Source organism: Corvus kubaryi, unplaced genomic scaffold, assembly GCF_017639235.1.
Source record: "Corvus kubaryi isolate FWS band 111438036 unplaced genomic scaffold, C.kubaryi_AGA036_p1.0 37396, whole genome shotgun sequence".
Taxonomy (NCBI): Eukaryota; Metazoa; Chordata; class Aves; order Passeriformes; family Corvidae; genus Corvus; species Corvus kubaryi.
In genome coordinates, this window is record NW_024581135.1 from 1,254,881 (window position 1) to 1,280,695 (window position 25,815).

The window sequence follows — 25,815 nt, forward strand, 5'->3', positions numbered from 1 at the left end:
GAAGGAGGAGAAGGAGGAGAAGGAGGAGAAGGAGGAGAAGGAGGAGACAACCACTGGAAGGGAGGTGGCCATGGGAAGGGAATACACAAAAATAAAGGAGCATTTTCTGGGCTCACCAACCACCTTGGCTCAAAATACAGCGAGATGGGATGAGTTAAACTCCTCCACCTTCAGATTCAGGTTGGAGTAATGCATAAAAGAATAAAAATCTATAAACTGCTGGGATGGAGAATATGAAGAGGTGAGAGGTGCCACAAACAACAGTAAACATGAATTATTCCAGCATCAGGAAGGATTTCACAAAACCAGATCCAAAAAGGCATAAAAATATTGACAATTCAAGAGTCTTGAGCACTTAAAAAGGTGTAGAAAGTGTGAGAGGAGTCAGGGATGCCCTGCCACACACCAGGCTCCAAATGGGGAAGAAAAAGGGAAAGAAAAATATCCTTTCCCAAGCACCAAAACAACAGAATGAAAAGAGGGTGTCTGAGATCAATAAATCTGAGAAATTCAACACACGGGATGAGACAACAGCAAATCTATTCTATCTCAAACCTTAAAATGAACTGCCCAAGTTGTGCTGCAAGTGATGAACAAGGTGAGTATTAAACACCACAGAACAGGTCATTCACTGCTTGGGAACAGCTGAATTCCCTTTTCCCCCCTGCTTTTAACAGCTTTAGAATATCCTCAGAAGCAGCTAAGGGGAAAAGCCATCGTGCTGCTGCACAACCACCCTGGTGAGGACAATCCCAGCTTCTCCCTCACACATCCACGTGCTCCTGGATGATCCCTTGGGCAGGCTGGGGGGATAAACGCATTTCTCCAGGGATTTTGGGGAGCAGCAGCTCTCTGGGCTACACTGAGGAAGGGTTGTCACCTCAGGGTTGTCCCCTGTGCTGGCAGCAGAGGTTGCTCCAAGTTCCATCTCCTACCAAGAGCACCAGGGTGATAAAATCCGAAATTAAAACTATCTGGCCTTTCCTGTGCTCAGCAGGAACTTCAGTCTCTTACCTGCACTCTGCAGCCCCCCTAGCACACAAAACCTGGCACACAGCACCCAACAAGGACATCTGCTCTTCCCTAGCTCCCAAGTAACTCCCTGGATCGAGGAATCCTGGTTTCATTCCCAGCTCCTTCCCCAGGACCAGAGGCCTTTTCCTGCATCACCTCCTAAAAACCACATTACAGAACTTTGCCCTAAATACCGACATTCAAGAGAAAGCATCTTCATCTAACACCCATTCCAGGCATCCATCCCTCATGAATCCCAACACCTCTGCTGGAATTCCAGCTCTAATATTCCTACGTAAAGACAAAAATAACACTTTACTTGGAGAGCTGGAAGTCACTCCAGAAATGAGACATTTCCAGAGACAAAAATCTCTTTGGTTGGGCGAGAAACGTGACTGGCTTGGGGCAGCAGCATTTCTGACCATCCCACGAGGATCTGTCAGATTACCCAATCCTACACAATTCCTGCATTTTTTAGCACTCCACTGCTATATCGGAATGGGCTCGTGCTTTGTTTCTCCCTGGATTTTCTACTCCAAATGATCCCATTTCAGCCTGCAGAACGTGAGGCTGCCCGCTCCCCATTTTTGTTTGGAAAATTGCTGATCCATCAGCTGTCAATTAGCATCAATTCTTCTGCTGGAAGCACTGTCTCCATCCCATTCAACTCTCCCAACTCATTTCCCAGGAAGAAATGGGATCCAGGCACAAAGCTCTGCTTTTCCTATTATTCCATTCATCTTATGCACAAATACTGGGATAATGGAGTTTATTCAATCTCATTGCAGGCTTTCCTTGGCTTCCTGATTCAGAAGTTCACAGGAATCACTTGATGTCTAAAAGGGATTTTTGAGGATTTGATCTATGGGATTTGATAACATCCCATTTTAGGTTGGAATGCTGCTCTAAGGAAAGGGAAGCTCTCACATGAAGGTAAAAAGCACCAATCTGTGGCATTTAATCAACCACTGACAGCCAAACCCAAGGCACTGCCCTGATTACATTGAATTTTAAAAACTATTAAACTGTTCCTACCGTATCCCACGCTGAGGGGGGACATCATTCCAGCCCTGCACACTGAAGAGCACTTATGGTGATTTTCAGACTGGTTTTACCTCAGAAAAAAACCCACACAATGTAAAAACTCAAATCTGTTTTCCAGATGATTTAACTATTAAGTGAAAGACGGGTAAAAAACTGCCTAGAACTTAAATTGGGTATGACCAAGTGAAATGGTTGCTCATGAAACATAAACCCTGCACAATGTGGTGCTACCACAACCCAGGGACTCTGGGAAAAAGATGTTGCCTATTAAAATGAAAAAAAAAAAGAAAGTTTTCTATTTTCATGACAGCTGAGGGGTTCAGCACTGAACAGAGGGAAGGAAGGAAAGTATCCAGTGTAAAACGCAACCTGAAAAGTCTGTTCAGAAAGGCTTGTAAGTGCAGCTCTTGTTTTATTTAGAGTAAAAGAAAGCCTTTCTTATTTTACAGGAGTTCCAGTGCTGCATGGGAACTGAGGGACTGTGCTAACACCTGGATAAGCCTGTTGGATACAGTCCTGCACTGGGAAAAGTCCAGAGCATTCCCCGAGGGATCCTGAACCCTGAGGGAGCAGCGATGGCAGGCAGCTCACCCAAAACCAAAGGTTTCTATTCTGATTTCTTATACAGCTGAAACATTTGGTGACATTTTCCAGATACCAGAATGTGACACAAAAGTAGGGGAAATGGCATCAGAGCTACACGGGATTTGCACAAACACACCAGGGAACAATGGGAAGACACTGGGTTCTCCTGGCAGGAACAGGAGACACTGCTCAGAGATCCCAGCTGCTGGGAAAGGCTGCTCCAGACAAAAACCAGGAGATGGAGAGTGGGAAAATATTCCTAATAAATAATCCTAACATGAGAAAAACGTGGTAGAAGAGATCACTGGGCTGGTCACAGACTGGGCATCCTCAGCTGCCAGACCAGGGAAGTGCAGCAGTGATGGAACAGGGAAATGCCCCCTCCTTAAATCACAGCATCCCCTGAAGAGGAATCACGGAATCCCAGACTGGTTTGGGATGGAGGAGCCCTTAAAGCCCATCCCATCCCACCCCTGCCACGGGCAGGGACACCTCCCACTGTCCCAGGCTGCTCCAAGCCCCAATGTCCAGCCTGGCCTTGGACACTGCCAGGGATCCAGGGGCAGCCACAGCTGCTCTGGGAATTCCGTCCCAGGACCTCCCCATGCTCCCAGCCAGGAATTCCTTCCCAGTATCCCACCTAAAGCTACCCTTGCCACTGGCATCACTTCCCACAGCCACTCCTGTGCATCTCAGCACAGCATTCCAGACAGGATTTCCCCCAGCAAGTCAGGGGTGGCTGTGGGACAGCAGACCCAGCTTTCGGGGGTTTTTCTTTTCCCCATCTTTCCCATTTTGACGGATTTCCATCCCACATCACCCAACTGCTCCCTGCTGCTCAGACACAGCGCGCAGATCCCTCCCTCCTCCACCCCGAGCACACAAACACCACAGTTCAGCCTCCTACTAATGCAGAAGAAGTTAAACCCTGCTCCCTAATGAAGCAGATCTGCTCGTGGCACGTTGATATTTCTCCAGCCACATTCCCTCCCACGAAGTTCCAAACGCTCCCAGAGAACCGCGGGCAGAGGGAGCGGGCTGAGCTCCCACAGCTGCACTGGGAATGGCCTGGAATGTCCCATCCCTGCCTGCCACGGAGCCAGGAACGGGGCAGGGACAGCACCACAAACACCACCTTTGCCAAGGAGCGACCTCCCCCCTTGGCTGTGTGCGATCCCTGAGGGAAGGACCCGCACAGACATCTCCAAGGATGGAGTCTGGCCAGAAAAATCCATAAATCTGCTCTTTTAATCACTGTCTGAAGCCTTTATCGTTGTTATTATTATTATTATTATTACTGTTATCATGGTGCACTGAGATGCTGCAAGAGCTGCTGCTTCCAGCTCCGGGGAGGAAAGGGAAAGTTTTGGCCCAAAATTTGCTGATCGAGGGAAGAAGCAGAAAACGAAAAATCTCTGCTAATTGAAAAGACAAGGAAACAGCCAGAATTCGGCACCTTGGGAAACAAAACGGGGTCATTCCTGAGCACTGGAGGTCTGGGCATGGAGCTTCCAGAGGAAGAGCAGCCGTGCCCATGGACGTGGCATCCCCCATGGATGTGGCATCCCCCAGCACAAGGTCAGCGCCGCTGGAAGCTCGGCGGGATAAGGCAGCCCCATTCCAGCCCTTAATCAGTGTTTTGGCTACGCAGCTCCACAGCTCAGTGAAGGACTCCCTGTTTTCCCTGGTATCTCTGTGGGAAAGGCCCTGCTGCAGGAAATTGTGGTGCCCCAAAGAGCTCAAACGTGGCTGTCCTGGGAGCCCAGGGATGGGTGGCCCTGGGGCAGACCCTGAGCTGTCACAGCAGGAACATCTTCTTCACCAGGAATTCCCAAACCCATCACTTCTGAGCTGGAATAAATCCAAATCTGAATTTTCCCAGTGTTAAAGAGAGAAGGAGCTTTTCTTCTTCCACATCTTTTCTGGGAAATATTTTGGCACAGCAGCAGCAGCTGGGACATGGTACCCAAATAAACCTGTAGGTCAAACTTAAAATATTATAACAGGCATTGTTTGTAATGCTTCAGTGCCTCTGTACATTTATTTATGTACTGTCTGGGCTGTTCCAATACCAGAACAAGAAACACAAGTGACACTCGGGTTCTTGCACCTCAAGTATCCCCAAGCACTTCCTCGGAGCACCTCAAACAATTCTAACAATTCCAACAATTCCCTGAATGCCTCACAAGTGCATCGGGGCTGTTTTCACTCCACTTGCTGAACAGAAGGGATAATTCACCTTTAACAAAGATCTGCCATCAGACAGAAAATAAACATGAGCAAAACCAAACAAACAATAGCTCTGAGCTTTCCAAATAAAATTCCTTTTCCCTTTCAGTTGTGCAACCTTTTGTCCCCGAGCCAGCAGAGAATTCACTGCCAGAGAAGAATTTCATGCTTAATCAATTTTTGCCTCGCTGGTGTTTGCAGGTATCCCAATTCCTCCTCTTCCCTGCAAATCCAGCTCAGGATACCTTGGGTCTGCCATATCCAAGGGTGCAGGAGAAAACTGAGGGCTGGTTTTCCTGCCCTCTGGAACAAGGAATTCATTTGCATCCCCCTCGCTGCTGAGGGAACAGGGATCCTGGTGTTCAGCAGGGAAGGACTCAGCTCATGGGAACTCTTGCACAATTTCTTTTATGATCTAATTGAAGCACTTAAATCTGACAGAATCATTCCCTAGCACGGAGGAAGCCCACCTGCCTTCTGCTCAGAACAGGCTGGATTTCCAGGAATAGGCACAGATTTATTTCTGGAAAATACCTCTTGCTCCCTTACCAAGTGATGGCCAACAAAGGCAGAGCTGGGAATGGTCCCAAAGCTTCTGCAGAGTCAGAGTGAGCAAGAGCTGCCTCAGACAGGAGAAAAGGTCACCAGTCACACACCTGACCCTGTAAGCCCTGTGTGGGCTGAGCTGAAAGGTCATTCCCCTCTAATCCGTGCACAGTCTGAGACTCAGCTTCCCAAATTCCTCTTCCCCCATTCTTCTGCCATTTGATCCAAGTCAGCTGAATCTCCCACTTCTCCTGGGTGTGGTCAGCACAGTAACAAGGAGAACACCCTTGACCATCCCAGGCCCCACAGGGTCTCATATTAAAGGAGTCAAAAACCAAAATTTAAGAAGCAAAGCGTTTTCCCCACAGTGTTTTGTGCACTTCATCCGTCTGCTCAGGCACAGACCTGTGGAATACCGGAATGGTTTGGGTTGGGAGGGACCTTCAAGCCCATCCCACCCCACCCCTGGGATATTTCCACTATCCCAGGCTGCTCCAAGCCCCTCTCACTCCTCACCTTCCTCCACAGCACCGCCAGAGGCTCCTGAAAAATTCATGGCTAAAAAACGCCCGTCAAGCACAGAAGTTCTTGTTTCACTTAGCAAACGGAACACCGCGCATTTGCCACACTCAGATACTCATTTAGATGATCAAGAGAACAGGAATCTGCAGCTGAAGCTCTGACACGGAGCAGAGCTGAGCTCTCAGACACAACTCCCCGCGAGCGGATCATCGGGAAGCCGTGACAACTCCCAGACTATTTCAGGAAGCTGCAGTTCTCAGCCAACAGCTCACAGCCATCCACCCGAGCTACCTGTAAGCAGCTGCTATCACACAAGGATCAAATTAATTACCAAACACTTCCTGCCTCAACCCATGGAGCTTTAATAATTATCCCGACGTCAAATGGATTCCGGTTACCCGGAGAGAGTTGTGCCCACACCTGGCACCAGTGCCATGGCAAATCACTCCTGAGCCAAAGGTCTTTGTAGGGATGGCATGGCCAACCCTACAGTCCCCTAAAAGTGTGACTGCACTGTTCAATCTGTTTTCCATCAGCTTCCCAATAAAACTCCTTGTGCCATAATTCACCCCGATGCCAACCAGCGCCGTGTCCCTGCTGCCCACGGAGGGGGAATAACAAATGTAATTAATAATTATTTACATCTCCAGCTTTAGGCTTCTTATATCTGAGAGGAGAGACAAATTCAACGCTCACCCAGGGTCCCTGTGAGAGTGCACGGGCACACAGAGGCTCCCCCACACACTCTCGACATCAAAGCTGCTGTTTGAGCAGGCTTTAAGTTAAATATTTGTGATAGTTAATTTATTTGATCATCTGCACTTGCAAGGCTCAGAGCTGGGCAGAGAGGCCTTTGAAGCACTCCCAAACACACTAAATTATTGGGAACCTGTGTCAGGAAAGTGCTGCATAAACTCAGCCAAGCCATTCCCATCACCTCCCAGACCCTCTGGGTAACGGTGCCACCCACCCAGCTCCAAACCTGCCCCACGTGGGCCTGGGATAGTTCTCTGTCCTTTGGAAAGCAGGACAAGGGGAATCACAGGGGGACACGCCAGGATGTTGGATGGATGAACAGCCAGGATTTCTGGATTGAACAATTTGCTTCTTCATTGTAATTACTGGCTTCTGAAAGACTTCAGCAACTTTGCCAATTTGTACAACCCTCTATTCTCTGCTTTTGGCCTCCACTGTGCAGTCATTTCGCAGACAAACAAGGAACAGATGTACAATCTAGAGCTGCCCCAAGTCCTTTTATAGTAAAGGATTTCTGGCCAAATAATATATATTAAAAAGAAGGGGGGAAAAAAAAAGGAATTTTTGTATTTTTTAAGGCATCTCTCACAACACCCAAACACACACTAAAAAATCTAAAATTTCTTCGCATGATTCTGGAAGGCTCAGGAATGTTCTGTCCTGGAGCAAATCCTGCCCTCAGCCAACACCCACGTGGGGAGAGCGGCTGGAGCTGCCCACAAACTCTGGGGACAGCAAGGGCAGCCCTGGGGGCTCCTGCTGCCATCACCAACCCCTTCTGCCCCTGGGCCACCAGCACACAGCTTCTGAAAGGGCAGGAGGCTGGAGCTACAGAATTCCAGAGAGGTTTGGGATGGAAGGGACACTAAGGATTATCCAGTGCCATGGGCAGGGACACCTCCCACTATCCCAGGCTGCTCCAAGCCCCGATGTCCAGCCTGGCCTTGGACACTTCCAGGGATCCAGGGGCAGCCACAGCTGCTCTGGAATTCTATTCCAGCCCCTCCCCACCCTCCCAGACAGCAATTCCTTCCCAATATCCCATCCATCCCTGCCCTTTGGCAGTGGGAAGCCATTCCCTGTGTCCCGTCCCTCCATGGCTAACACTGCTCTGTGCTGCTCAGGCAACATGATGAGGGAAGTCGTAACCTCTGGGAGTTTTCCTATGGATCTTCCTGCCACGGGATCCCTCCCTGGGGCCCAGCCCAGGCTCTGGGAGTGCTGTCCCAGGAGCAGGACAGTTCCCAGAGCCACCGTGCTGAGGTGTCCCCGCTTGCCTCTCCAACGTCGGGAAGCGCCGGGCACGGCTCCAGCTCATGATCCGGGACACACAGCCGCTCTCAAGAGCTGCACTGCCGAGTCCTGGAGGTCCAGCATGGCCCAGCTCTCATGTGAGGAGCATTCATTTCCAGGACAATGCCCCTATTCTGGTGCTTTATGACTATCCTCCCCAAATGTATGTTTAACGCTGCGCAGTCCCCGCAGACAAACACTTGTTTTGTTAAAGAGATCCCAGGGTAAACTGAAAAGCAGCACATGCTGGATTTCTGCAATATGTTACTGAGAGCACAGCGTACACAGGTTATACATTAGCCAAGTCTCGCTGCACTGAAACCCTCGTGAAAGGCGTTGTTTTGGGAAGAGGCAAAGCCTGGGACAGATTAATGCCTGTGTTTTCCAGTATATCCGGACGGAATTCCGTGCATCTTGGGTTGTTGGAACTGCAGAGCACATCAGGGTCAGAGCAAGGAGTGCAAGTGAAACTATGCTCTGTTAAAACAGGGGTGCACATCACAGACCTTTCACCACCCACAGGTCACAGAATCAGGGAATATCCTGAGCCAGAAGGGATCCAGGGACCACCCACTCCAACCCTGCACAGACACCCCAACACTCCCAGCCTGGGCATCCCTGGCAGCGCTGTCCAAACGCTCCTGGAGCTCTGGCAGCCTCGGGGCCGTGCCCATTCCCTGGGGAGCCTGGCCAGTGCCCAGCACCCTCTGGGGGAAGAACCTTTCCCTGAGATCCAACCTAAACTGGAGCAGAACTAACTGGGAGCACGGCATTTCTCAGCAACAACATGGGCGGGAGCACAGCCTCTGGGGCCAACTGGTGAAAGGGCATGAAATGATGAAAACCTGCTCATTTCACTACACTGACCCTCCAGAACTGAAATCAGGATGTGATAAATGGGAAATTCCCACATTTTAAGCACCAGCAGCTCCAAGTGCTGGTACCTGACCAGCCCGAGCCCTTTGGCCCCAGGGATGCTGCACTGCTGGAGGCTCGGGGTAGAGATTTTCTCCAACCCAAGTATAAATCAAATTGAACAAGTCAGTGTCACTTATTTCCCATGCCGAATTCCCAGATGGACTCCTCCAAACAAAGAAAACAATAATTAAGCTGAGTTTGTCTAAAATGTGGCTGCACACTGCTCACCATGGAAATCCCCCGGCAGCCGAATCACCACCCCTGCCTGCAGGCACACTGCAAACTGCTCTGCTGGTTTGAAAGTCCAGTTGTATGGTTACCAAAGAAAAACCCCATTTACACCTCCCAGCAGAGAGGAAAAACCCTCCAGAGCCACAGCTCCAGCCTCCCGCTGTCCCCGCACCTCCCGAGGACACGGAAGGGGACCGGGAAAACCAAGCCCTTCTTGTGCCTGGCTTGCTGCACGGGGAAGCGTTTTGATCCTGATCAGAAAGTGCTCGATTCAAACCCAAGAGGCAGCCCAGATGCTTACAAATACACTGGTGCTGAAGTGCTGCTGCATTAGCATCTTCTGCATAATTCATGTTCTCGTGCCGGGGAGAGCTCTCCAGTTGAGCTCCGTGCAGGGTCACGGTGCCACAGCTCCACCACGGATTCCTCCGGGCACAGCCGGGTGCCAGCCTGCCCTGCCAGACCCCGGCCAGCCCAGGAGAGAGGCAGGGCTGGCTATGGACCACAGAATCCCAGAAATCCGGGTTACTCCCAGAGCAGCTGTGGCTGCCCCATCCCTGGCAGTGCCCAAGGCCAGGTTGGACATTGGGGCTTGGAGCAGCCTGGGACAGGGAAAGGTATCCCTGCCATGGCAGGGGACGGATGGGACGGGCTTTAAGGTCCCTCCCAAGCCAGGCCATCCTGGGATTCTGTGCCTTTTCAGAGGTTGTGTCCTGGTGGTCCAGGGGCAGAAGGGGTTGGTGATGGCAGCAGGAGCCCACAGGGCCGCCCTTGGTGTCTCTCCAAGGCACCAAAGTTAGGCAGGATATTGGGAAGGAATTCCTGGCTGGGAGGGTGGTGAGGCCCTTGGCACAGGGTGTCCAGAGAAGCTGTGGCTGCCCCTGGATCCCTGGCAGTTCCCAAGGCCAGGCTGGACACTGGGGCCTGGAGCAGCCTGGGACAGTGGGAGATGCAAAAGTGGCACCAAACTCTCCTGACGGACATCACCAACTCCGACAACAGCTTGTGCAGCAGGAATTGCAGCAAAACCCAAGGGGCCTCACATTCCCTGTGCCATAAATCCACAGTGGGCACCAGTGCCAGCCCTTTCACCCGGGCACAGCAGTGCTGGTGCCCCTGGAGCACAAACCTGCCCCAGGACCCTTCCCAGCCACTCCAGAAGCCCAAAGCGAGTGTCACAAGCCGTGGCTGGGTCAGCAAAGCAAAGCAAAACTGCCACCAGTCCCAGGGATTTTCCACCTCCAGAGGGAACACTGGGCTGTATTCATCCCCCCTTCCCCACTACTGAGTTGGAAGAACAGCAACAGCCTGGAAAACGAACAGAAAGCTCCAAACTAAAAGTGTGTTTGGGGAAAAACACAAGGATGGCACAAGGTTTGCCTCTCAGTAACCTCCCAGTGACCAAACTAAAATCAGAAAGTGAATGTCAAAGGTTGGTTTCATTTTAGGATGGATCCTGAGCAAGAGATAACGAGGAAAACAAAACCAGCTACTCCTGCAGGGTCATTCACCCTGACGAGCTCCAGAGCAAGGTGACAGATTTAAACCACTTCTTCTGACAGACTGGGAAGGAAAATTCATTCATTCAGCAGGTGCTGGACTCCAAATGAGAGCACGAGACTGCCTGGACCCTGTTAAACCAGGGGTGGTGCTGATCCCACATGGAACACCAGCCCAATCCCCTCTGCAGCTGGAAGGAGCACCCAAAATTCCAGCAGGGGAAAACACTCCCCTTCCAAAGCAGCCACACAAGCACAGGACACGGGCTGGTAATTACCACAGACACCTTCACATGGATGTTTTATCCCAAAAGGGGTTGGAGTCTGTAAGAAGTTGCCTGAATAATTCAGAGTCTTTGTCCAACAATCCAAAAATACAGTAAAAACACCAAGGTACTTTTGAAAACACGTGAGGAAATCAAACATTTTGGTTTGGGTTTGCGTTCTGCTGAGTTTGGCTGTTCAGGGGGAGAAGTTTCTGTGCCCTTTAATACCTCCTCATGCAGCAGGAAAAGCTAAAGTGATTCTGTTTTTAAAATGAAAGCCTGCAGGCAGCCACCCGTGGCTTCAAGTCGTTCAATCACCCATCGAAAACCCCTCAAGAGCTACTGTTTTATTTAAGACCACCTTGTAAACTCTGAATTTCATCTTGCACCTCTCCAATTCTTTCTTTAGCATCACCCATGACGTGGAGTAGTGCACAAGAGACCATCTCACACCTCGGGGCCAGCTTGTGCACGACCTTGCTCGTGGAGACAAAATAAAAACAATAAAAGCCCCCTTACCTTGCACACAGGGTTAAGGAAGCTGATGGAGATGTTTGATAAAGCTTCAATGCTCTGAGGAAAGAGGATGGTGCAGGTTAAAGGTAAAGGCAGAGGTTTTGCTTGAGCTGCTGTTGTTCATCTTAGACAAAATTTAATGTGTAATTTAGAGGGTTCATCCCTCCACCATCACCCAAATTAATGGGATTATTTGGCATGGAGAAACGGTACACAGAAAAATAAATGCATCTACATCAGCCCAGCCATTTTTTAAGGTTTCCAGGAGCTGCAATTAATTTTAGCAGGGTTACCAGCAGCTAAATACGCACCACAGCACCCTCGTATTCCAGACACTGCAAGGAAAAAATCACTTTTACAAAAAATGTTCTCCTGTCATGTCTGGGTGGAAAAACTTAAAAATGCCACCCCCTGCCTGACAAAGCAGCTGGGCAGAAGTGTCACCACCCAGCACTGCTGTACATTTAACCCCTCTGAAATATATACATTTAACATTGTGATTTATCAGGTTGTTTATTCAAGCAAAAGCGTCACTGCCCCAATCATTTCAAGGAGACCTCGTGGAAAAACCCCAGTGGCAGGAGCCTGTCAAAGCTGAGGCCTCAACAAGGAAACCCCACAGGTCTTTTTGAGACCTGAATTTTACAAATCTCCTTTTCCTGAAGATTCCTAAACTTGCTTTAGGGTCTCTCACCTTCCAGTACCACTCCCACTTGTATCAGGAATTTAGGAATCACAACAAGGAATCCAGTGCCCCACCAAAGCAGGGAAGCTCATCCCATCCCACGGATATTTCCTGCAGCCATGCCGTGCTTCATAATGATTTGCAGATCTTAAACCATATATATATATATTTTATAAAACAATGCCTAACATATCTGATAGACAATGAGGAAGGGGAACAGAGAAACAGCTGGGAAACATTAGGAGTTTTCACACTGAGCTTCCAAATTCTTCAGCAGGAGACACTCAAACTGCCTTCCCTGGGATGGAAAACGACGCTCGGACAAAACTGAGGGCGAAGAAGGAAATTCCAGCGGAAGGAAGATGCTCCTGTGGGCAAAGCAGAGGTGCTGCCCTGCCTCCAGGTAAGTACCTTCCCTGGGGATGGCAGGGACACCTCCCTCACCCTCTGGCCAAGCCCTCCATCCCACAGCAGCGGGCACAGAGGAGTCCTTTGTACACCCAGATCCTACTCGGAGGGGTAAGAGGATATTTCCTGTTAACCTCACCGCAGATTTGTAATCCAGCAGTCAAATTATGTCAATCACAGCTCATTAGGCAGCGATTTCCCCTGCCAAGCCTGGCCTGGCTGCTTCCTCCAAACCACGTGGCATCTGCAAACGCACAGCCCCGTTCTGGGTTCAGGGAGACCACCCTGCTGCAGGAGCTGGAAATCCGGGATTCGCTCCCACGGCTCCCAGCAGCGGTGCCACCACGTCTACGGACACTTCTGGCACCCTCGCTCTGCTGAACTGTGGTTTCCTCTGACAGACATGGGGTGGCTAGCAGAATTCAGGATTTATGCCCACGTGTCCAACACAGCCGAGGAGAAGAGAGCGTTGGGGAAGGGACAAGGCTGGGATGTTCCCAAGGGGATGTGCCAGTGCTGGGAGGCTCAGAGGCAGAGCCAGAGCTGGGATCCAACACAGGCAAGTCAGGAACTCGGTGGCAAAACCATGCCACTACTTCCCTGGACTTCACATGGTTGTGTAACCCTGAGAGTAAGGGAATTATTTCACAGGAAAAGGGGAGAATTCCCATCAGTTTGAGAGGATGGAAGAAACAACACTCAGCTTACAGACTGAAACCTGGATCTCTCTTGGGTTATCCTCCACATTTTCCTCCTTGAAGTGCACGCCATAAACACATCTTCCTGGAACACAGGCACAGACCCCAGTCCTCACCAGCACAGACTCAACATATGAACCGTGGCAGCACATCTACTGCAGCAGTGCCAAAAACAGCACCAGGAGACACAGATCCACAGGGAAAACCCTGATGTTACTGCCCAACAGACCAGGAGGGGTGACACAGCCAGTGCCATCACTGGCCCTCCGGTCGGCTCAGGACATCCTTGGGAACACCGATGCCACGAGGAGCACAGATTTGAGAACCTCACCCAAAAAAATGTGACCTGGAGCAATGCCCATCATGTCCTGCAATTTATGTACCTCAGGGAGGATCAGGAGGCAGGGGGGTCACTGTGTGTGCTCGAGGTGACCGTGCGTGTTCGAGGTGGACAGACCACCTCACCAGAGCCCTTCCTCAACACAAACTCCTTTAACAACCCAGCAAACACAAGCTGGCATGCGTCCATCACCTCCAGGCACACCATCCCCTCGCTGAAGGGACTCCAGAGATCCTGGAGAAGCTCAGGACAGCATGTTTGAAGTGGAAAAAATAAACCAGTTGGTGTCACGGCACTCACGGTGAAATCACAGCCAGCCTGTGCTCTCCTCGTGGTTTGGAGGGCCAGGGCCCCCTGCTCTGCACGAGGAGAGAGAATAAAACTTCAAAATACACAGGAGGGACCTTCCCCACACAGAAACAGACACAGCCCTCCCAGCGTGAGGACTCGAGAGCTGCACACAGCAACTCAACGTCTTCATCAAAGTCCAAATCAGCCTTGGGAATTTCATTAGAGACATGAAAATTGGTATTGTCAGCACAGCCCGCCGGGACCTCGCCAGGGCTCTGAGTGTGCCAGCAACGCTTGTGCCAGGCTAATTTCTTAAGACAGCACATAAAATAGGTGAGATTTAGTCTTATAACCTTCAGCATCTCCTTCTTCATACTCGCATCCCCTGACTAATCCTCTCTCCCCACAGAAAACATTCCTCATCGTTTTCCCCCTAATCGTTCCTTTCTCGTTAATCCCTGCACTTCTCCTGCCTGCCCCATTCTGGGGTTTGACCAGTGGCACAGTCATCTCTCCCTCAGAGCCACAGAGTAACAAAATAATGACAGCCTGGCAGTTTATTCTTTCATAAACCGGTCAGATATTTCCTGGAAGCCGCAGCAACATCAGCCACCCCCGGCTGGCTGCAAGAACAGCAGGAAGGTGATTTTTGGTGGTGCTTGAGCCCCATCTTGCAGCTTCTCCCAGTGGGAGAAGAAACCAACGGGAGCAAATCATCCCACACCATGTTTGTACAGACTGTCCACCTGCATGGCCGGCCTCTCCCTCCAGCAAAGCTGCAGCACTCGAACTCTGAGCCTTAATTGAAGTCCATCTTCTAAAACCAGAGGCCATCCACTGCTTTCAAGCAGCTCAGGCAATGACAGGCTGGGTGCTGTTATCTCCCATATTTACGTTACACGTTTCTAACGCTTCCCCAAATGACGTCTCTGCCTTTTACTGATCCCATCCATCCGCCCTAACCCAAACCCACCGATTTCCTCCCGCAGACCACGCACGCAGACGGAGCCAGGAGCCCTTTTAGTAGTTAAAGATGAATCCAGACTCGATTCCGAGCCATGTGCCGCCTGTGGGAGCATCTCCCGTTTCTAACACGACCCCGTGTTTCCCCGACAAGAGCAACGCGACACCAGGCTTTTTCCACTGTGCCTAATAATCGTAACATCTCACTCGCCATTTGGCTCGTCAGTGGGGGTTCCTGACTGAATAGGCTTATTCTTTTCTTAGACATGATAATCTAATTGGGTCTAACCAGAAATAATCCCCAACACACACCAGTTTGTGAATCCTCGCCCAGCGCCGGGAGCGGTTCACGGAGCGGGGGGGCGGCTCTGGGATGCGAGACGGGAATTACTCCGGCAGCTCTCGCCGTGCCGGGCTCCCGTGGCATTACAGCGAGCGCAGGGCATGGCACGCACATGGAGCTGCTCGCCCTCCTCCCCCAGCCCCTGTTCCACACGCAAACGTGGCTCCAAGTGAAAAAGGCACGGCAGAAGAGATGGGGCGCGACCATCGAGCCGCGCCGCCTGGGTACCCCAAGGAACCGGGAGGTTTGCCCAGGGAAGCGCCCAGGGAAAGCACAGCCCTTTCCCGGAGAGCTGATCTCACACACCGACCCGTCCTGCTGAACTGAAAACCCGGCAGCCCAGCGCCGGCCCCGCTGCCCCGCACACAACCCGGCATGTTCCGGGGGGAGAAGGACCGGGGTGCCCCCGGTGGGGGGACAGGACCGGGGCGTCCCGGGGAAAAAGGACCGCCGCGTCCCCCGGAGGAGAAAGCCCGAGGTGTCCCGGGAGGCACGGAAGCGGGCTGTCCCCCGGAGGAGAAGGAGCGGGTGTCCCCGGCCGAGCTCCCGCACCGCCCGCTCCCCGGGGCCGCCCGCGGGCTGCGCTCCGCCGGCGCCGGGCGAACCGGCCCCGGGATCCGCCCGGGCCGGGGCACGGCGGCCCTCGGGGGGCTGCCGAGACAAAGAGCCGCGGCCCCGTCCCGCGGGCGGCACCGCCCGGCCGAGCCCACCTGTGCCCGTCCCCGGCTCCCGAGCCAACTTTTCGCCGCTCCCCCCTTCCCCCGCCGCGCTCCTCCCCGGCGGCCCCTCCGCGCTGCCCGCAGACAATGGGGCCGGCGCTCACCAGGACCACGGCGAAGCGCTCCTCCAGCTCGCCGGGCTCGGGCATGGGCAGCTTCAGGGGGACGCTGTGCGCCCTGAGCTCCGTCTGCTGCGCGTCCACGCTCCCCGCGTTGCCCATGGCGGCCCCTCCGCGCTGCTCCGCGCCCCGCGCCGGGCGGGCTCCGCGCCCCGCGCTCGCCCTCTACCACCGCGGGCGCTCCGCGGCGCCGCCGCCCGTCATGGCTCGCCGCCCTCGCCCTCCTCCCCCCGGGGCGGGCTCGCTCCGGCTCCGGCTCCAGCCCCGGCTGCGGCTCCCCCGCATGCCGCCCGCACAAAGCCCCGCTCCGCCCCCGGCCCGCGGCGCCATGGGACTCGTAGTCCCGCCGCCGGCCGGGGGAGGGACGCGGGCGAGGGTGGGAATGCCTGGAAAGGGGTGGAAGAAAGTGGAAAAGGGGGGGAAGGGGGTGGGGGAGACCCCGCCGCCTCCATTTTGCCTCGGCGGCCGCGCTGGCACTGGCCGAGAGTGACTGGACACAGGGAATGGCTTCACACCGAGGGCAGGGGGAGAGCGGAGATTCGGGAGAAATCCTTCCCTGGGAAGGTAGGGAGGCCCTGGCACAGGGTGCCCAGAGCAGCTGGGGCTGCCCCTGGATCCCTGGCAGTGCCCAAGGCCAGGTTGGACATTGGGGCTTGGAGCAGCCTGGGACAGTGGGAGGTGTCCCTGCCCATGGCAGGGGTGGGATGGGATGGACTGTAACGTCCCTTTAAACCCAAACCCATCTGGGATTCCGTGATCCTGTGGTTAACTCTAGACCTTTGCTGTGGAAAGCCATGCTCCTGCTGCTCACCAAAAAGGTGCCCAAGGACAGTGGCCCCGCTTGGTCCCCACAGCCCACATCCCGAGTGACTGAAATCAGGACAAACAGGGTAATTGATCTCCATGGATTCACCACCCCAACAGATCCGTAACTGAGCTGAAGCCGCCTGGGCGTAATCAGGAGGTTCATCCTCCCCAGCGTGTCAAACCTGCCCATTCCTCAGGTGTTATCCCCCATTTCTTCATCGTTTCCTGCAGGTTCTCCCCAAGGTGGGGTTTCAGCATCCCAGGAATGCAAGGGTTGCATAGGAAAGAGGAGCCTGGAACCCTGACCCTGGGAGATGCCATCAACCCATTTGGTGACTGTGCTGTGCTCACATCTGGTTTAGTCCCAAGTCCAAGATGTAATTCCCTCCTGTCACCTCCACCAATCCATATCCCACTGTCCCCTATTAGCATTCCACTATCCTTCCAGGGAAGAACGATTTTCACTCAGCTCTCACCTTCATGACAATACTCGTGCTGCTGCCCCTCCTGGAAATTCCTGGCCATGGAAATGATCCACATGGAGATTAATTTGGGGGGGAAAGCAAGAGGATAAGCATCACTGTTTGGAAAATGACCATTCCTTAATTTACATTCTCTGGGATAGGAGTTGTGCCAGAGGCACGGCTTAGGAAGCTGCCGCAGAAGCGCTGGGAATCCTGTGTGGCAGCACATGCAATCCTGCAGTGGAAACCCATGGAAGTGACAGGCAGCTTTTCTCTGTGTGAGCTCTAAAGCCACTACTAATTAAATGTGCTCATTCCAATTAAAAAAAAAAGACGTACTACATCCATAACTGGGATGGGGAGCGACACCTTGTCCTGGCTCACTCCCCACCTTGCCCACAGAACATCAGGACGTGGCCCAGGATCCTGAGTGATGCCAAAGGTGTGGATTTCCCACTCTGCAGGCTGCAGGAACAGCTCAGAATTTCATAAACTGCTTTGTTAAAAGCCTAAAAATCTTGCAATATCCTTCATGAACAAAGGTTTAAACCCCGGAGGGATCTCAGGAGTTAATAACAACGTCATTGTCGATAGTGAAGGAACCGGTAATAGATACTTTGCCTCGTGTCTTTTATCTGAGACCATCACAATTCTTTGAAAGATTAATTAGTTAATTAAGCTTCACAACACTGCTGTGAGATAAGGGAGCGTTAGAGTATCACTGATAACAGAGGAGGGTCAGGGAACAGTGACTGAAGACAGTCCCCAGCAGTGGATCCTTCTCTCTCCCAGCAGCAAATTGTCAGCGGGGCTTTCAATTACCTACAACGACAAACTGACTCCAGTGTGAGGAATCCAGAATTTTCCCAGTCAATAATTCCCACCATGGAAGCACTCAATAGCTTTCTGATGATCCTTGTGGGTCCCTTCCAACTCAGCATATTCTGGGATTCCGGGAATCACCTCAGCATTTTTACCTCCCTCTGGACACTGGGAGACCCTGGGGGACGGGGAGCTGCTGCTGGCCACAAATACCTGGGATAGGTTGGGAAAACTGCAGGATAAACTGGATTCCTGGGCTTCAGCAAGAAGTCAAAGGCAGCTCTAAATCCTGCTGAGGCATATTCAGGTCAAAACCAGCCTTGCAAAATTTTTAATGAAATTAAGCATCCTTACACACAGCAAACATTTAACATCAATGCAGCAGAGCAAAGGAAAGAATTCTTTTAAAGGATAAGGTGATTTTTAAGCAATTTGTTGTTGTCTGTAACTGGGATGTCGACATTTGCAAGTGCCGAAATTAGTGTGGGTAAGTAAAAAAGGGACTTAGCTGGCTCGTGCAATGCAAAGAAATTATTCTGGGATAACAACTAATAAACAAGAGACCTTTGTTTTCACATCTATTTATTCAAATAAAATCAGCAGCTACACAATGTGCAGTTCCCAGAGCTCATCCCAGGCACCTGGGCAATGCACACCGGGTGATGCCACCAGGGAATTCTTTGTCTGCCTCGGGATTAATGGCCATACCAGCTTTGCAGGGGCTCCGTGCCACGAGCTTGTGTGGAATTTCACTGGAGAATGAGACTGCTCAGCCTTTCCTCAAGGTCTGTCTGTCACCAGAATCTCCTCATAAAAAGCTGGAAGTTTGGGGACGAGTCATTCCTAAATTCCCCTGACCCAACTGGCCTGTTTGTCACCAAAATCTCCACATAAAGAGCTGGAACTTCGGGGCTGAGTCATTCCTAAAATCCCCTGAAGCAGTCTGGACTTATTTATCTACAGAAGAACCTCTGAAGGGAAAAGATTGGTTTATGAACCCTCCTTTTCCCTGCTGCTCAGCACTTCCAGATGCATCCTGAGCTGCCATCTCAGTGGAGTTCCAGGTGATCTGATAAAAGCTGGAGAAGCTTTAATAAATAGCCAGGTCCTGGCTCAGCAGTGGCCAAGGATGTTCATTCATAATAAAGATGTAGAGCACCCATAAAGTCCATCCGTGAGCTGAGCAGGGCTCACTTAAGGAGAGGTTATTGATTGCAGCTCCTGAATGCTGAGCTTGCCTAGGAGAGGGGGTTTTCTGTAATAAATGAAAAAAAGATATAAAAATCACGGGCTGCTTTCTGAGGGCAGTCTTCTCAAGGAAAACGAGCTCCTGCAGAAGCTGCAGGGTGGAAATGCTCAGTCCCAGTGCAGTGAGTTATTAGGATCACAGCTAACCAGCCCTCTCATTTTCCTCTGTGTGCTGGAAATTAAATGATTAACTTTGGATCTGATTTCCTTGTGCCCTGCTCTGGCCCTGCTGACATCCTTGGGCGTCACTTCCAACACTGGTGTGGAGCAGATGGAGCTCCACCAAAGCCAAGTGTGGTGTTGTTACCAATATCCCACCCATCCCTGCCCTCTGGCAGTGGGAAGCCATTCCCTGTGTCCTGTCCCTCCAGGCCTTGTCCCCAGTCCCTCTCCAGCTCTCCTGGAGCCCCTTCAGGCACTGGAAGAGGCTCTGAGCTCTCCCTGGAGCCTTCTCTTCTCCAGGCTGAACATCCCTCCAGGTGTAAATTGAGTTTAAAGCCAGATGCAAAGCTGGGATGGAGAATGCCCAAGAAGCACTGAGATGTGAAGATGAGCACCTGGAGTTGAAGGACATCTGGAGGAGGAGCCCCTGGCACCTGCCCTGCCAAACTGGGGTGGTGACACCCCGGAGCAGACGTGGGATCCCCACATTGCTGCCATCCCACTGGTGAGCAAACTCAACACGAGCGTTGTTTCCTGGTGGGGTTCAGCCCGGCCGGGAGCTCCTTCGTGATTTCCCAGCAGGAGGGCAGGCAGACAAAACACAGCCTCAGAATTCCCAGCAAGGCGAGGAATTGCAAATGCTAAGGAAAGTGAGATAATGGAGCAGAAAACAGGGCTAGGGAAGGAGTCAATATTTAATAGAGCTGCAATGTGAGAGCAGAGCAGCACCGAGATGGAGAGGCTGGAGGAGATGTTGGCTGTAAAAACTGCCAAAAGATCCTTCTCCCTGTTTCCCCTGAGGAATGGAGGGGCTGCAGCTCAGCCCTCAGCTGGCCCGTGGCTCCAAAGGGCAGTGGGGACAATGCCAGCCCTTGTCCCCGTGGCAGGAGGACAGCGCCGGGTGCTTCCACGTGGGCCTCGCACACCAACGCCCCACAAGTTTCCATTGTTTTCCCACCAAAGGCTCTCGACAAAGAACTCCCAGGGATGCTTAGGCAGAAGGAATAAAATGAATTTGATTTTTCCAGCTGATAGAAGCTGTTCAGAGGCCTTAAATGGGTTTCAGAACTCATGAGAAAAATATGGATCTCAATTTACAGGGCTGATTAGTAACATTTGTCTCCCAGCAAGGCAGCGGGAGGAGGAGGATTTGCCAGAGCAGGAGTTGTGCAGTCACTGGGAACACCTTTTGCAGACCTTTAAATCACATTTCCAATGTCACCAGCTCCCTTCAGTGCTGGTGAAAACTCCCAGCAGAGCTGAGATCCCACCTCAGCCCACACTTCCCATGTAACTGGTGTCCCTGGGATGCTCCTTGGACACAGGGGCAAGGCAGTGGGAAGCCATTCCCTGTGTCCTGTCACTCCAGGCCCTGTGGAGTCTCTCTCCATCGTACTTGCAGGCTCCCTTCAGGCACTGGAAGGCCCTGATTAGGTCACTCCAGAGCCTCTCTTCTCCAGGGATCTGCAAGGTTTTGTTCCGATGCTAAATTAAACAGAAGGCCAGCGATGCAGGTTCTCCCATAAAACAAACATTTCCCCTTCCCAACCAACTCTGAACATCTCCACTCCTGTTCCAGACAAGGAGAACAGAAGTTCACCCTGAATTATTTACTGCCTCGTGGAGCGGGGCCGATGGCAGCCTGGCTCCCTTTGGCTGAACCCAGACAAGAGGGAAACGCTGTCGGATGCAGGGAGCGTGAAGCAGACTTGCTGCATCTTTAATAACTCCTTTAAGTAGCCAGCTGGGAGGCTTTGGAGCTACCAGGGATAAAACTTCCAAAGCCCTTGTCACCTTCTGGCCCATGGCACAGCTATGGGGATGGCTGTGGCATGGTGCCACTGCCAGGGCACCAGCATGGCCTGGGAAAGGCACGTCCCAAACCCTCCAAAAATGCTGGTGGTGTTGGTTGGAGGGGGTTTGTGGGCACCCCCAGCCTTAGGGCACTTCTGTGTGGGCAGCTGCACCCAGCAGAGGTGACAGAGCACTGGAGATGAATCAGTGGTGATGGAGCAGTCCTGGTGGTGCAATGGTGATGGATCAGTGGTGATGAAGCAGTGATGATGGAGCAGGCTGGGAGAAGTGGGGGAATATTCAGCCTGGCTCCAGAGAGAGCTCAGAGCCCCTTGCAGGGCCTAAAGGGGCTCCAGGAGAGCTGGAGAGGGACTGGGGACAAGGCATGGAGGGACAGGACACAGGGAATGGCTTCCCAGTGCCAGAGGGCAGGGACAGATGGGATATTGGGAAGGAATTGCTGTCTGTGAGGGTGGGCAGGCCCTGGCACAGGGTGCCCAGAGCAGCTGGGGGCTGCCCCTGGATCCCTGGCAGTGCCCAAGGCCAGGCTGGACATTGGGGCTGGGAGCAGCCTGGCACAGTGGGAGGTGTCCCTGCCCAGGGCAGGGCTGGGATGGGATGAACTTTAAGGTCCCTTCCAACCCAAACCACTGTGTGATTCCATGTCTGTACCTTGGACTCACAAGCAGAGGAACTCACAGCGCCACTCTACAACAGAGAGCTCAGGTTTCCCAGACATTGGTAACATAATTAAAGCTCATTTCCCAGAAAACAGGACAGGGTGACAAATTGAGCCTGTTCTCTGCACAGCACAAAGCCCAGCCCAAGCCCAGACGTGCGTGCTGTGTGTGCCTGGTGTGTGTTTAAGCCACGTGCCCGCAGGTGCCTCCACGTTGGACCTGCCACCTTTTTAAACGCTTCAAAGGAAATGGAGCTGTTGCTAGAGCAAATATTTACAGATGGAGAGCAGTGGCTGCATCCCTTGGCTGGAGCCTGCGTGCTTGCATTGCAAATCGTATCATTCAGCCACAAAACCAGGCCAAGCCGGTAATTATTGTTTGGGATGTGAGGCAGGAATTGAGTGTGACCAGTGGCCATGCAAAGTGCTAAGATGTGTGTCAGAGAAAATGCTTATTCAGAGGGATTTGCAGCAGTGTCCTGGGATGGACTGCAGAGCTGTTTAACGGAGCCCTTCGCCATCCCTGATTGCTGTCCCGTTCCTGCCGACTCAGCTCCTCTTTGTTTGGCTGCTCCTTGCTGCCCAGAACAGAGATGCTGCAGTGCACGACTGGGTGGGTGACCTCAGCCTCGGTGCCAACTGGATGACTAAAATGAACACAGAAAATACAATCCATTGTCTTCCCCCTGAAATGCCAGCTTTGTTCCACGTGGAGCTGCTGGCTTATCGCTATAACCCCTTCCCTGCTGCACCCGGGTTTAAACTGTGCTCCCTGCCCTTGCACTCAGTCACATTCCTAAAAATTCCTGTCAAGGCTTCATTTGCACCTGGCAAAGGCAGATCCACTGGGGTGAAAGGGGTGCAATGCCACAACACATCCTCCCTGTGCAGAGTATTCGCAGTTTGGTGCAAATCCACCCAGAATTGGGTATTTTCATCTCTGGTTGTGGTTAAACCTGTGGGGATGAGCTGGAGAAATCCTTCCAGCATGGACAAAATTATCATCTCCACAGTCCTGATGAGGACTGGGCCTGGTCCCCTCCAGCAAACAGTACCTGTGGCTGGTTTTGGAAAGAGCAGGATGCAGCACAGGTGACAGCCTGATCCGTGCTGGGAGGGGCAGGACATCCTGGGATGTCTCTGGGGAGAAGCCCAGAAGGGGTGGTCACTCTGTGTCTGCAGGACAGGGAGGACCCTCACAGGGACAAGTCCCTCTCATTGTCAGGCACTGAAGAAAAGCTGGTTTTTGCTAATTACAGCAGGTGACACTTGTGTCCTACGAGGGTTGGGGTGATTCCCTGCTGGTTGGGAGCTCCTCCAGCTCCATCCCTCGGGCACAGCGCCTGCAGCCAGGTGCTGCTTGCAGGGACGGGTCTGTGACCTGAATCCCCTCTGCTCTGCCAGCTCGGGGACGTGACTGTCAGTTTGCTGTTGAATTTTCCGAGTGCTTTAACACGTGTCTATCCAGATTGCTCCCAGATCCCAGAGAGCACATTTGCAGCAGCCTTTCAGACGAGAGTGACGTGGGGGATGCGAGGGGGGCTGAGCTCAGCGTGTCCCTCTCTGAGGCTCTTGCTTATCAGATACACAGATAAAAGCTCTGTGTGTTGGATAAGCCGGGGCTGTGTTGACAAGGACAAGCACGGGATTAAAAGCAAGGAAGATCCAAAGTCTACAAGAGCCCACAAGAGGGAATCCCAATCCCGGCAGGGGGTTTCCAGTGCACTGCTGCCCATCCATCCTCTCCTGCCACGCTCAGGACAGATACCCCCGTGCCCACCCCTTGCCCATGCAGCTCAATCCCTACTTCTAGGGATTTGCTTCCAAGTGGGATGGAAGCAGCAGAGATTTTTGTGCATCCCAACCCCTCGAGGGCCGGGCAGGGATTGGCTGCTCCTCGCCCACCCGGCTGCTCCCGGCCAGAGACATCCCTGCCCCATGGCCATGCCACCCCAGCCAGGTCCTTGTTTGGGAAAAACAAGTAAATAAACACCCAACCCACAGCAGAATCCACCCCGGCCGACTCCTGACGCCCTCCCTCTGTGAGAAGTGGGTTCAGAAGAGTCGATGGTTTTTCATGATGTGGGTGTGATTAATGAACTTAATCACAGGATACTTTGATCCGTCTCCTGTTTTTAAGGGATAGTCGAAAACAAGAAGAACTGCTACCCTTTGTGCTTTTGTAATTTTGTTAATCGTGGAAACCAGGGAGACTTTTGCATAGTCAGCACTTGCATGCATTATAAAATATATTTGCAAAACACAACAACACTTGCTTTCATATTCTGAAGCCAGCGAGCATATCCTAGTTGGCAGGGAGCTCAAAGGAAAGTTATGAAGACCCAAAAATCTTGCAGGAATTTAATTAAGCCCTAATCTTGGTAACACTCATACATATCTGCTTCCCCAGTGTCGTCTGCAGGCACAGCTGCTTCGCTGTTTGTGTCTCGGGGTCATCTCGACTCAGTTCACTGCAGGCTCGTGGGCAAACCTGCCCAGCTGGGGATGGCCCTGCTGGAGCAAGTCCCTCTGTCCCCCAAATCCTCGAGTCCCTCCTTGCACACAAACAGGAGAAAGGACCTTTTTGTGCAGCTGGGTCCCCGGGGCCGTGCCGTGGTCCTGCACAAAGCGCTGCTCAGCGGGCAAAGCCTGCGGCTGGAAAAGGGCCAGGTTTGGGTCGTTTGTGTTTTGCTGGTGGAGCAGGGGCTGTGTGGGCTCAGTGGGGACACAGCTGTCACCTCTCACGGGGCACAGGCGTGTGTCACACCCCACCCAGCAGCACCCACAGGTGCCACCGTCCCCAGTGCCGCCAGGGGTGGGTGGCACGTGTTGTGCGGGTCTCCAGCGTGGCTGAAATGCAGATCCATCCCTTCTGCTTGGCCTCACCTCTGCCTCTCAGCTGCAGCATTGCTTTTCAATAGGAAAAAAAAGCCCCAGTGAGCATCCTGCATGACAATCCCAGTTCCCACTGTCCCTGCCCTGCATCCCAAATCCCTCCAGCTCGGAGCACACGCAGCCCAGGGCTTCACTCCCCGAGAGCAGGAAAGACATTTGGGTGACCCCCCTGCAGGGATCCAGCAATGCCCGCAGAAAGCAGACAGGACATTATGTAAAGGGAGGAAATTTAGACTGAATTTAAAACTGAAACTCTTTTAATTAGTAAACTCTTTGCTGAAGAGCCACTTCCATTGGTGGGGTCGTGATTCCTCATTGCTTGAGGGATTTAAAACCAGACTGCTCTCTGCTCCAAAAAAGTGCTATAAGCAACAGTTCTTTGCTTATAATGAACTGGAAATACTGGCACATCTCCATCTCCTTCACATATTTTCCCTTGTATCTTCAGAGGTTAAAATAAATTATCCTGAGATGTAACAGATGTAGAATGCAGCCAGTGACATTCTCCAGCTTTTTCGACTGAGTTTTCTTTCCTCATGGAAAGGAGCATGACCACATCATCCTCCTGAGCTTTGGGAGGTGGCACTGGTGGCATCTGCCTGGTCACTGGGGCCCTGTCCTGTCCTGAACCCATCCAGCTGAACTGAGATAAACTCCACTGCCTGAACTGCCAATCACACTGATCATTAGCACTGCTGTTAATGAAGCTACCTCTGGAGCAGTGGAGTCCTACCAGCAGCCTTCCATGATCCATTCACATCAGCAGTGGGCATCACAAGGATAAAAGTGACCCAGCTGATAGCCCCTGGAACCCCAGGACTGCTCAGCCCTGTCCCAGCACTGCAGTTTCGGAGTGGGAGGCAGGAGGGATGGAGCTGTGGGAGCCATCAGGGAATTTTCTCCTGGGAGAGACAGATCCTGCCCAGAGAGCAGCCCCGGAGAAGCTCAGCCACAGCAGG

The 25,815-nt window shown here is 52.4% G+C and overlaps 1 protein-coding gene across 2 annotated transcripts in view; it reads right to left on the reverse strand.

The window, feature by feature from the left end:
- The window catches only part of FMNL2 (formin like 2), a 92,275-nt gene extending 76,115 nt beyond the window's left edge, over positions 1-16,160 (reverse strand). Inside the window, exon 1 of one of the 2 annotated variants that reach the window (XM_042040825.1) lies at positions 15,971-16,160. In XM_042040825.1, the coding sequence (XP_041896759.1) occupies positions 15,971-16,087 (117 nt within the window). In that variant the 5' untranslated portion in view covers positions 16,088-16,160. The remainder of the gene's footprint in view (positions 1-15,970) is intronic. The other variant, XM_042040827.1, reaches the window with a different exon arrangement.
- Positions 16,161-25,815: the final 9,655 nt, after the last annotated feature.